The 13,365-nt window shown below is 43.6% G+C and overlaps 1 protein-coding gene and 1 pseudogene across 1 annotated transcript in view; one reads left to right on the top strand and one right to left on the bottom strand.

Annotated features, from left to right (window-relative positions):
• The window catches only part of LOC145355321 (copine-8), a 343,466-nt gene that overhangs the window by 115,966 nt on the left and 214,135 nt on the right, over positions 1 to 13,365 (top strand). Inside the window, exon 6 of the mRNA XM_080207280.1 lies at positions 4,022 to 4,098. Within this exon, the coding sequence (XP_080063406.1) occupies positions 4,022 to 4,098 (77 nt within the window). The remainder of the gene's footprint in view (positions 1 to 4,021; positions 4,099 to 13,365) is intronic.
• LOC145355541 (translocon-associated protein subunit gamma pseudogene) lies at positions 10,126 to 10,679 on the bottom strand (annotated as a pseudogene).

The raw sequence follows: 13,365 nt of genomic DNA, 5'->3' as shown, positions 1-13,365 counted from the left end.
TGATGTGAGTGGCTTGGAGCCTGAGAACCCTTGAAATGGAATGTGCGTAAAAAGTCAATTGTGTTGATATTTCCAAAAACATTCTAAGTCCAGGACAGGTGGGAAAATGGGTGATTTTCTCACCTGTTTTTTGGGCAAGTTCAAATCATGAATTTTATGCACTTAAAAAATGAACCATTCCTCGCCTTTAGGGGAAATGGTGGTGAGGTTAAATCGCCAGTCAGTCTGGTGTAGCAGCAGAGGGAGCTATCGTGCATATGCAGACATCTTTGGCTGCACATGCGCAATTGCAACAGTAGAGGCCTGACAGGTCTGCGAGAGAAACCAATCTGGCCTCTGCTGTTGCAGACGGCTTTGATCCAATCCTCCCTCCTCCAACTAACGCAGTGGCCCGTGGCTGATCATGAGCTCCAAACTGCCCAGAAATGTTTCCCACACCCCCGACCCCCACTGATTGTTCTCCCCACTGATCAGTGTTGGGAGCAATGATCTGGAAAAATTCAAGAGGCTTTTGCAGGATCATGCTGGGAAAGTGCTGATGTCACAGCACTGGGGGTGGTGCCTCTGACGTGAGCATTTAGGAAGTTATCTGAGCTTGGTGACAGGCTGCTCCAGTGAAGACCTAAAGACCTAGGGCATTGTAAATTTGTTTATGGGGCAGGTTGGAACTGTGGGTGCTCAGGAACATAAGGACCTGAGGTACACAAAAGGGAAATGGCTACAGATGGCTTAGGCAGGCTTTAAGTGGCATTTCCTTCCCAGTTGTAAATCAGACATGATTTTTGTGAACTTGAGAAGAATGTTCCAGTTTCAGTGTATTTGTCAGATATTTTGAAAATAAAAAGGAGAAACCTGCATTTATATATTTTTTTTTCATACATTAGTACCTTGAAATAGCATTAAGACTTTCAGAGTAGGCAGCACAGATCCTGTGGGGACAGAGACCAAATCTTCTCCAAGTTTTCCCTTGTGACTAAGCTTTGGGACTTTGGGCAAGAAGGCCAGGAGGCCTCACAGAATTCCCCTTCCATTAAACTAAATAGATAGAAAAGAAAAATTTTGCTTTGCTCCCCTGGTGAATGGAGCTCAATGTTGAAAGCGCAAAACCAGAAAACAAACCTTAAGCAGCTAGATATCAATTCAAAACATTTGATATTGCTCAAATTTGGGTACAGAAGGGCCAGAAGTTGACATTAAGGGTATAAGGGGTAATTGTGGGTGATGGGGGCATGAGTTGGCATGGGTACTTGGAGGTGGCTAAAAGGTATGATGAGGGATGGTTGCCTAAAATGTAACCAGACAATTGGGGTGAAGTCCAAGAGAAATGAGGTGGGCCTTTTAACTAGCCCACCTTGACATTCAGCTGCCCCCAGTCTGCTTCCAGGAGCATTGGGCCTGACTCTATCCCACCTCTTGAGTTAGGATGATGAGTGAAAATCTGGCCCTGTATCTTTGAGTCTCAGGATAGCTGGTTAGGATACTCACTGCTGATTAAGTACAGCCAGCAAGTACTTTTTGAAGTGTAGACTTCAAAATCATAGCAGGTGGAACAGGACCATGCAAAGGTCCGTTGACCTCAAACGGGATTTCCTAGCCTTGGGATGAGTGGGGTTGGAAAATGCCACCTTTTTTTAAAATAAGTTAATTTTGTACCTGTATTTGAAAACCACAGAAACTGAGCATTCTCAGCAGCTAAAGCCCAGATGAAATCTCAGACTCTGGGGCTACAGCAGATGGTCTGATCTGACGGGCACCAGTTCTTGCAGGCATTTCTAACATTGATATTCATTCAATCATTTTATCTTTTGGCATCTCCCAATTTACTTGGTAACAATGCTGGTTAATCACCCTTCTCCACCCCCTCTTGTCAAGCACTCATTCCTCTTCCAATCCTGCTGTGTTGAAACCTCTCGCCGCTGTATCTTTCCATCTGGTTGTGAGCCTTTCTTTTTCTCTTTTCTGACAATCTTCATCACTCGTCTCACTACATTCGCACTTCAGTCTACTTTTTTGATGTTCCTGTATCTTCATCGACCCCCTCCCTCACATCCGTCGATGTGCTTCCTGCTCTCAGTGCCCTTTTCAGAATCTACATCTCATTAGTAGCATCCAGTTGTTGTTTTCTTCTTGATGTTGCCCAGGTTTCTCAACCAAATCACAAGTCCAGTCTCAACTATCTGTATATTCTTCCTATCAGTCACAGCAATATTTTCCTTTTGTTGCACTTTGACAAATTATTCCATGAGAAGAAATTTGTTGCTTGGCATCAAATTTTCAATCCTGAATCGGGACTCCGCAGATTAGACTCGGGAGAAACTGCCCTGAATCTTCAGATTTTTGTTCTGGGGCAGGGTGTGGGGAAAAGGTGGTTGCTAAATTGGAGTAAGGTTCCTCCTGGGCTTCCAGGTGCCAAAACAGGCTGTATAAAAGGCCCAACTTGGTGCTGTGGGACTTTGTCCCCGTTACATTAAAGCAATCCACAACAAAACTCAGCCCACTATCCCTAAAGTCTCACATTCCCCATCTGTGCCAACTCTTATCACTTAAACGTTCCACCCAATGTTCATGGCACCCACCATGCCAAACATTAAACCCTATGTAGCTCCTGTTGCCAACTTAGTGAGATGTCATGCTAACCCATGTGTCCACAAGCATCTTTTGCCCTTACTCTCTCCATTCCAACTGACTCAGTATCCACTATGAGCAGAACTCAGAAACCATGGTAAGATGAAATAAAGTTCTAAGTGTCTCTTGCAGATTTCACTTTTTAACAAAGCACTCTCATTGATAACATTTAAATCCCTTTAAGTATGTAATCCCTTACCTCTCCAAATAACTTTAGCAGTTTCATATTTCTTCCTCAAATGTCATGTTTTGGGAATTCCCATAACTAAATTGGATTGTTTGAAGGAGGCTGCACCTTCACTCTGATCCTCTTCTCTACGCTCAAACTGACAGTCCATATAGTGGATCTTTGGTCTATTGATCTTCACCGTTCTCCAGATACTTATTCCAATTCTCATCATTCCCCCAAAATTCATTTTGATTAATTTAACGAATAAGTTGAAATGATTTTATGGATTGATGTCATATTGTTTATGTTGGAAACATTTGCTGAATTTTTTATTTTAACCATGCACCATTAATTCTGAGAAAGATCTGCAGAACCCGGGGTGGTACAATGGTTAGCACGGCTACCTCACAGCACCAGGGTTTCGACAGCTGGCTTGGATCACTGTCAGTGTGGAGTTTGCATGTTCTTCCTGTGACTGTGTGGGTTTCTTCTGGGTGCTCCGATTTCCTCCCATAGTCCAAAGATTAGGTGGATAGGCCATGGTAAATTTCCTCTTAGTGTCAGTGGGATTAACTAGGGTAAATGCATGGGGTTGTGGGGTGGGATTGATGGGCTGAATGGCCTCCTTCTGCACCGTAGGATTCTACAGTCAGAACTTGCTTTGATTTATTATTGTCACATGTATTGTTATACAGTGCAAAGTATTGTTTCTTGCACACTATACAGACAAAACATACCATTCATTGAGTACAAAGGGGAGAAGGAAGGCAGAGGGTGCTGAATATAATGTTACAATCATAGCTAGGGTGGGGGGAAAGATCAACTTCTTCAGGGTCCTAAGGATCACCAAATCTGTGAGAGATTGGAATCGAACATTGTGAGAGAGTTTATTAGAGGTAGAGTTTGATAGAATGAGAATAAAAGGTAGTTTTCAAGGGCATGCTGGGGACAGCTTGCAAGAAGTCGCCACGCTCTGGTGCCATTTCTCAATATCTTGAGAGCGAGTTAGGGTCAAAGTGTCCAGCATAATAATTAAAAATGGCCATTTGTACTGTTCCTCCAGGCGACCTGCTGAGGGAGATCAGTAGGAATCGCAGGCACCTGTTTGTAGCACTAAATAATAGGACATCTTTGAAAAATATTAACCTAATCGGTCCTCATTCCATGATTACAGGTAATAATTGTCACCTATTTTCAAATGTATTTTGTATTTTTTCTGAATTTCAGGACTTCTTGGGTCAAGCGTTCTGCACATTGGGAGAGATAGTCGGTTCGCAGGGAAGCAGATTGGAAAAACCTCTTGTGTGAGTAAAAGATAGTCGATAACATTGTCTATATTGGTGATGATAGAACTGGGAAATCCTTCATTTGAGCCTTGTGCAATGTTTATCTGTAGATTGTCGACTTTGATTTTCTGCAGGATGTTATAATACACTTGCTGTAACGTTAGGATCTGCAGCGTTTGCTTTCCGAATTATAAGTTCCCTCCTTGGTTTAAAATGACATTTGTAGTATGCACAAAAACTTCAGATGCAAGTTATGGCAAGCGGTGTATTGGTGAATGTATCATTGCATGTGTGGTGATGTGGGTTAAGATCTCAATCAGCATGTAACACTAATTTAGTGTCAGTGCTTATGCTCCTCAAAGATAATCACACAAGGTTGAAGATGTACAGCAACAAGAAGGACACCTGCACTAGTCCTACTTGAAGGATCATCAATTGCTTCAAGGTTGGCTGCTGATTGATTTCTTTTGGCCAAGTTTGGTGCTTGGTCTGCTGGGAGTGGCCTCCTGGGAGTGGTTTACTGGGTGTAGCTTACCAGGGGCAACTTGTACTGAATGACCCTGTCCTGAATTCCAGGATTCTGCACAAACTAATTGCTTCCAGGCATTATAGGTGATCATCTTGGAATGCACTATAACTTGGAAAATAAGCAGAGCCAGGCACCTTGCATGCAGATGGATGTGAAGGAGGCAGAGAGGTGTCCTCAGTAAGAGGCTACATCTGCTAGAGTGCAATTGTCTTACCTGAACTTCAGCAAGGAACAGTGTGTGAGACATCTGCGATCCAGTTAAGACATCCTCCTTGAAATCTGTCACCTTCTCCAGCCACAAAATACCAATAAATCTGTTAGTAGATGGATTGCTGCCCACTTTGACACTCTTTAAGTTTAAAGTTTATTTATTAGTGTCACAAATAGGCTTACATTAACACTGCAATGAAGTTACTGTGAAAATCCCCTAGTCCCCACACTCCGGCACCTGTTTCGGGTACAGTGAGGGAGAATTTAGCATGGCCAATGCACCCTAACTAGCACATCTTTTGGGCTGTGGGAGGAAACCGGAGCACCTGGAGGAAACCCATGCAGATATGGGGAGAACGTACAGACTCCACTGACAGTCAGCCAAGGCTGGAATCAAACCCGGGTCTCCAACACTGTAAGGCAGCAGTGCTAACCACTGTGCCGCTGTGTTGCCCTAGCGCAGGCCACAATCCAGCTGAAGCTGGTTTCATATTTGAAGTTCAAATCTATCCTAATTTTTTAAAGATCCTCAAGAACATAGAACAGTACAGCACAGTACAGGCCCTTCAGCCCTTGGTGTTGTGCCGAGCTATGTCCGAACCCGAGATCAAGCTATCCCACTCCCTATCATTCTGTGCTCCATGTGCCTACCCAATAACCACTTGTAAGTTCCTAAAGTGTCCGACTCCACTATCACAGCAGGCAGTCCATTCCACACCCCAACCCGAGGAAATAGTCTTTGAACGTCCACTTTATCTATTCCCCTCATCATCTTATAAAATTCTATGAAGCCGCCTCTCATCCTTCTCCGCTCTAAAGAGAAAAGCCCCAGCTTCCTCAACCTTTCCTCATAAGACCTATTCTCCAAACCAGGCAGCATCCTGGTAAATCTCCTCTGCATGCTCTCCAATGCTTCCACATCCTTCTTATAGTGAGGTGATCAGAACTACACACAATATTCCAAATGTGGTCTCACCAAGGTCCTGTATAGTTGCAGCATAACCCCATGGCTCTTAAACCCCCTGTTAATAAATGCTAACTCAGTATGAGCCTTCTTCAGGACTCTATCCACTTAAGTGGCAACCTTCAGAGATCTGTGGATACGAACCCCAAGATCTCTCTGTCCCTCCACATTCCTCAGAACCCTGCTGTTGATCCTGTAATCTGCATTCAGATTTGACCTACCAAAATGAATCACAAATACAAGTAAGAATAAGCAGATTACAAAAATGAATGTTCCCAGTCTGATTAAATTATAGGGAAAAGCCTGTTCTCCCAAATCACAAGAATGCACAGCTTTCAAGCATACAATTGGTTGTAATGTGATTTTATTAGCAAAGGTGAAAAAGTTAAACAGCTAGTCGTGATGCACCTGCAATGATGATGCTTTAATACTTGTTAAGCAGTTAACTGGCCACTTCAAGTGCATTAAGTCTTGTTAATCCATTTGTGAAATGTGCAAACTCTGAACTCCAGTAGAGGTAAATGCTGCTGTGGCTCGCCAATCTCAATAATAATGGATCACTAAGTACAATTTTGAGGAGAATGCAAAATGTGTGGGAAATGTGGCAGTACATAGTATTATCCTCAGGATAGAGAGTCAGAGGATGCTGCATTGTTTCAAAAGAAAATGGATGATAAGGCAGGATTATGCCATAAAATAACTGCACGAAGGTGAGACACAAGGGAGCATTTATTTTAACGTAAGGAGTCTTGCGAGTAAGGCAGATGAGTTGAGAGTGTTGGTTAACACATGGGAATAGGATATTATTGCTATTGCAGAGACGTGGATGAGGGAGGGGCAGGATTGGCAGGGTATAGAAACTTCAGGAAGGAACTTAACCCTGAAAAGTGTGAGGTACTGCATTTTGGGAGGACTAACAAAGCAAGGGAACATAAAATGAATGATCAAACGCCAGGAACCACAGAGGATTGGAGCGACCTAAGTGTATATGTCTATAGATCTCTGAAGACAGTAGGACAGCTAGATGAGGTGGTTAAGAAGGCATTTGAGATATTTGCCTTTCTTTACTAAAATAAAATGCTGGTTGGGCCACAGCTGGAGTACTGTGAGCAGTTCTAGTCACCACACTCTAGGAAGGAAGTGATTACACTGGAGATGGTGCTGAGGAGATTCACCAGAACGTTGTGTGGGCTGGAGCATTTCAGCTATCAAGAGAGATTGGATAGGCTGGAGTTGGGGCAGAGAGTGCTGAGGAGAGATGTGATTGAAGTGAATAAAATTATGCGGGGCATAGATAAGGTAAACTTTTCTCCTTAGTAGTGGTGTCAGTAACCACGGGGCATAGATTTAAGTTAAGGGGCAGGAAGTTTATAGGAGATTTTCTAACTGGAGTTGTTACAAGGTATTCTGAGAGACAGGATTTACAAGCATTTAGAGAGGCAAGAACCGATTTAGGGACAGTCAGCATGGCTTTGTGAGTGGAAAATCATGTCTCACAAATTTGATTGAGTTTTTTGAAGGAGTAACCGAGAAGATAGAAGAGGGCAGTGTTGTTCATGTTGTCTATGTGGACTTTAGCAAGGCCTTTGACAAGGTGCCACATGGTAGATTGTTGCATTAGATTAAATTTCACAGGATCCAAGGTGAGGGAACCAAATGGATCCATAATTAGCTTGATAACAGAAGACAGAGGGTGATTGTAGAGAGCTGTTTTTCAAACTGGAGACCTGTGACCAGCAGTGTGCCTCAGGAATTGGTGCTGGGTCCACTGTTATTTGTTATTTATATTAATGATTTGGATGAGAATTTAGGAGGCATGGTTAGTAAGTTTGCTGATGACACAAACATTGGTGGCACAATGGACAGTGAAGAAGGTTATCTTGGATTGCAAAAGGATCTTGATCAATTGGGCCACTGGGCTGACAAATGGCAGATGGAGTTTAATTTAGGCAAGTGCAAGGTGATGCTGGTAGATTGAACCAAGGCAGGACTGACTTGGTTAATGGTAGGGTGTTGGAGAGAGTTACAGAACAAAGAGATCTAGGGTACAGGTTCATAGCTCCTTGAAAGTGGAGTTACAGGTGGACAGAGTGGTGAAGAAGGCATTCAGCATGCTTGGTTTCATTGGTCAGAACACTGAGTACAGGAGTTGGGATGTCTTGTTGAAGTTGTACAAGACATTGGTAAGGCCACACTTGGAATGCTGTGTACAGCTCTGGTGACCCTATTATAGAAAGGATATTATTAAACTAGAAAGAGTACAGAAAAGATTTATTAGGATGCTACTAGGACTAGATGGTTTGAGTTATAAGGAGAGACTGGATAGGCTGGCACTTTTCTCTCTGCACCGCAGGAGGCTTAGGAGTGATCTTATAGAAGTCTATAAAATAATGATGGGCATCGATCAGCTAGATAGTCACTATCTTTTCCCAAAGGTAGGGTTCATAGGTTTAAGGTGGTGGGGGAGCGATGCAAAAGATTCAGAGGGACAATTTTTTCACACAGAGGGTGGTGAATGTCTGGAACAAGCCGCCAGAGGTATAATTTTGTCTTTTAAAAAGCATTTAGATAGTTACATGGCTATTGAGGGATATGGGCCAAATGTGGACAATTGGGATTAGCTTAGTCATTAAAAAAAAAAGGGTGGCGTGGACAAGTTGGGCTGAAGATCCTGTTTGCCTGCTGTAAATCTCTATGACTCTATGTGGGGGAAAAAGGGTTTTCACCCAGAGGATGGTGAGAATCTGGAACTCACTGCCTGAAAGGGTAGTAGAGATGGGAACCCTCGCAACATTTAAGAAATATTTAGATGAGCACGTCAAATGCCATAACATACAAGGCTACAGGCCAATGCTCGAAAATGGGATTAGAATCGATAGGTGTTTGCAGGCCAGCATGGACATGATGGGCTGAAGGGCCTCTTTCCATGCTGTAAAACTCCTATGAAATTTTAAATGCAGATGAGGAGAAGTAATATTTATAGCTGTTAGTAATGCTTGGATTTTTAAAACTCATTGGACATAAATGTCACTGGCAAGGGCAGGCATTTGTTAATCATCTCTAACTTCTCTTGAGAAGGTGGTGGTGATCCACTTTCTAGAACCGCTGCAGTTCATCTGGTGTAGGTATACCCCAAATGCTGTTAGAGAGGGAGTTCCAGGATTATGCCCCAGTGACGGTGAAGGAAAGGCAATGTATTTCCAAATCAGGATGGTGAGTAACTATATCACTATTAGGGCCAAGAACCTGGAACTCCCTTCCTTGCTTTTAGATACTGGGATTTTTAAATGGCCCACGCACTGCTTGAGAAACATTGAAACATGGAGGTGGGAAAAATAGCAACAAGTCATATTGTACCTGCAATAATGATCCTTAATCTGTGAAAGCAAGTTTATGATTGAACTATTTTGGTTCTTGCAAAAAACAAATTCTTAAACTACAGTCAGGGTTTCCTGCTCCTGTTCACGTCAGGGGTTCAGTAATGGAAGCAGAAAATATTGCAAGAAGTGTAAAGTCATGTTTTACGTAAGGTGAATGTGTGACATGATTGTCTCTCCCCCCCCCATCAATGACAGGATGTGATTCCTGACATTTAAAGTCAGAAATCTCATTTGAATATATTACCATGTCATTATCAGGCCCATAAACTGGAATTGCTTTCACCCCCAACAATAAACCATCCACGGCAATGTGATGGCAGAATGGCATGAAGCCTGGCATGTCTCTGAAAATGAGCACCTGGTGAGCAGACCTCTCTGGAAAGCTAAAGTAAATGCAGTGCTCAGGGTAGTATTGAGGAGGGAGGGGGCGTGCCAGGGTGATACTGCTTTGCTCACTGTGTTCTGGGGTAGCCTTAAATTAGGTGCTTTAGATCTTCAATTGTCTAAGTTGCTTGCAAGGCAGACAAATCCGAGGCTGCCCCACCAGTGATCCACCGTGGGACCCATCATCTACGTCCCACAGCATATGATGGCAAAAGCCGCCATTGCCACCTTAGACCTTTGCTAATATTCGGGAAAATCTTGCCCTGTACGTTTTTAAAAAATGCACTCCTTCAATTTTATTATTGGTAAAGATTTAATTTAAATTGGAGGAAAACAATGTTGCTAATCTTTGTAATAACTTGTGATACTCTTTCTTTTGCAAAATGCATTCATTTTGTTACAGCACATCTATAACTGAAAACATGGAATGCAGGTCTATTGTGAAAAGATGCAGTTCACAGAGCTATAGTTGTCTCAGTTAAGTGGCCAATTCTGTGGTTTCAGATCTCAACTTTGTAGACTGAAAATTGAAATGATCTCATCCTTGAGTTTCAGCTCCCAGAGAAAGCCAGAGGCAATTACACTGTGCCAATAGATAGAAGAGCAATCAACTCTGATGAAGCACAGATGGACGGGATTAAGTTTACTGTTGGATTGAAATTCTTCAGTATATTAGAGTAGTGATGACCATAATGAGAAACAGGGTGTTGTTGTAAGAGATTGAGAAAGTTTTGGCTTCACAGTCAGCCACTTCATTCTTTCTTCCATACAACCCTTTCGTCCTTTTCTTTGTGAGACACCTTCTTGTAATCAGCCCCTGACAGTTTCCAAGTGACCCTCTTGGAAACTGCATCTTCTCCCTTCTGTGCAACCTTGTGTTTCAGGACAAATGTTACATTTTTGTAAGCAAATGCCACAAGACAGGTGCTGACAAGTCTCATAATGCAATACAGAACCGTAGACTGGACAAGGTCCACTTATCAGATTCTCCAGTAGAGGCAGATAGGAAAGGCTGACACAGTAAACACGATTCCATGAAAGAGAGCGGATTACTTGGCCGAGACATTTCTGCTGAAATCCTGCAGCAACAGTTCCTTCAGAATTGCTGCTTGTTGCTGCCATTGGGCAGCATCTCTCCACGTCCTCATTGTTCCAGAGGAGCAGGTAGAGTGGTAAGTCAGTGAAGAGAGTTTGTAGGTAAGAGGGATTTTTACCTTGCGTTTTTCAGACTTCTTTTAAGCCGGGAGTGTAAAACCGAAAGTTGGCCCCAGTGAGACCTGGGAAGTTTTTTTTTGCCCAATAAATTTGAACGGAGAGGAAACCCAAGATTCTACATGTCCCACCCTTCCCCTTCCTTTAACCTTAAAAAAAAGACTTGGAGTAAGAGCAGGTAAGCTTTCTTCTTTTTTTTTCTTTTTTTTCCCGCTTATTCCTCTAACCTAAGGGGGTGAGGGAATATCAGGCAAGATCTTTCTGTCTTTCTGTCTAGAGGGAATGGCAGTAAAAGCAGTGCAATGTTCCTCCTGCAGGATGTTTGAGGTGAGGGATGCTGTCAGTATCCCTGCTGATTTCACCTGTGGGAAGTGCATCCATCTCCAGCTCCTCAAAAACCGCATTAGGGAGCTGGAGCTGGATGAACTTCGGATCATTCGGGAGGCAGAGATGATCACAGATAAAAGCTTCAGGGATTTGGATACTCCGAAGAATGAAAATAGATGGGTGACGGTGAGGGGGGCTGGGAGGAAGCAGCCAGTGCGGGATTCCCCTGTGGTTGTTCCCCTCAGCAACAAGTATTCTGTGTTGGGTTCTGTTGAGGGGGACGGCCTATCAGTGGTAAGCCAGAGTGACCGGATCGCCACCTCTGAGTTCATCCCTGTGCCTCAGAAGGGAAGGGGGGGGAGCAATAGTACCTGGGGACGCGATTGTTAGAGGGACAGATAGGAGGTTCTGTGGTAGCAAAAGAGACTCACGGATGGTATGCTGCCTCCCAGGTGCAAGAGTCCGTGGTGCCTTGGACTGTGTTTTCAAGATCCTTAAGAGGGAGGGGGAATCAGTCGCAGGTCGTGGTGCACATCGGTACCAGCGACGTGGGTAGTAGAAGGAATGGGATTTAAAATAGGAATTTAGGGACCTAGACTAGGACAAAGCATGTAGTCATCTCTGATTTGTTGCCGGTGCCACGTGCTAGTGAGTTGAGGAACAGAGAGAGAGTGCAGATTAACATGTGGCTGCAGGGATGGTGTAGGAGAGAGGGTTTCATTTACTTGGATAATTGGAGCACATTCCGGGGAAGGTGGGACCAGTACAAACAGGACAGTTTGCACCTGAACCAGAGGGGCACGAATATCCTGGGAGAGAAATTTGCATTGGCTCTTTGGGGGGGTTTAAACTAATTTGTCAGGGGGATGGGAAAATGAGATGTAGTCCAAAAGCCAGTATTGAGGATCACGAGGTACTGAGGAAGATGCCAAGGTTGCAGGAGTGTACAGGCAGACAGGGTGGTGGATTGAAGTGTATCTACTTCAATGCAAGGAGCATCAGGAATAAGGTAGGTGAACTTGGAGCGTGGATTGGTACTTGGGACTGTGATATTGTGGCCATTACAGAGACATGGTTAGAACAGGGACAAGAATGGTTGTTGGCAGTTCTGGGGTATAGATGTTTCAGTAAGAGTAGGGAAGGCAGTAAAAGAGGTGGAGGAGTAGCATTGTTAATCAAGGATAGTTTAATGGCTGCTGAAAGGCATTTCGAGGGGGATCTACCTACTGAGGTAATATGGGCTGAAATTAGAAATAGGAAAGGATCAGTCATGTTGTTAGGAGTTTTCTATAGGCCCCCAAATAGTAATAGTGATGTGGAGGAGGAAATGGCAAAGCAGGTTATGGATAGGTGTGGAGGTCACAGGGTAGTTATCATGGATGACTTTAACTTTCCAAATATTGATTAGAACATTTATAGGTCGAATAGTTTGGATGGGACACTTTTTGTACAGTGTGTGCAGGAGGGTTTCCTGACACAACATGTGGATAAGCCAACAAGAGGTGGTGCCACATTGGACTTGGTACTGGGTAATGAACCGGGCCAAGTGTTAGATTTGTTTGTGGGAGAGCAGTTTGGAGATAGTGACCACAGTTCGATGTCCTTCATTATTGCAATGGAGAGGGACAGGATCACACGGCAGGGCAAGGTTTACAATTGGGGCAGGGTGATTATAATGTGATTAGGTAAGAATTAGGGAGCATAAGATGGGAACAGAAACTGTCAGGTATGGGCACAAACGAAAAGTGGAGCTTTTTCAAGGCCCAAGTACTGCGTGTCCTTGATAGGTATGTCTCTGGCAGACAGGGAGGAAATGGCTGAGTGTGGGAACCATGGTTCACAAAGAAGGTTGAATATCTTGTCAGAAGGAAAAAGGAAGCGTATGTAAGGATGAAAAAACAAGGTTCAGTTGGGTCACCTGAGGGTTACAAGGTAGCTAGGAATGAGTTAAAAAAAGGACTTGGGAGAGCTAGGAGAGGGCAAGAGAAGTCTTTAGCAGGACAAATAAAAGAAAACTCCGAGGCTTTTTACTCTTACGTGAGAAGTAAAAGAATGACAGGGTGAGGTTAGGGCCAGCCAAGGATAGTAGTGGGAGCTTATGCTTGGAGTCAGAAGAAATGGGTGAGGCGTTGCATGAATACTTTTCTTCAGTGCTCACTAAGGAGAGGGACCATGTTTTTGAGGATGAGTGTGTGATACAGGCTGATAGAATGGAGGAGGTAGATGTTCTGAGGGCAGATGTATTAGCAATTTTGAAAAACCTGAAGGTGGATAAGCCC

This window comes from Carcharhinus amblyrhynchos, chromosome 19 (genome assembly GCF_965287045.1).
Source record: "Carcharhinus amblyrhynchos chromosome 19, sCarAmb.v2.hapA, whole genome shotgun sequence".
Classification (NCBI taxonomy): domain Eukaryota; kingdom Metazoa; phylum Chordata; class Chondrichthyes; order Carcharhiniformes; family Carcharhinidae; genus Carcharhinus; species Carcharhinus amblyrhynchos.
The sequence above is the reverse complement of the archived record's forward strand: the minus strand, read 5'-3'. Positions and strand labels throughout refer to the sequence as shown.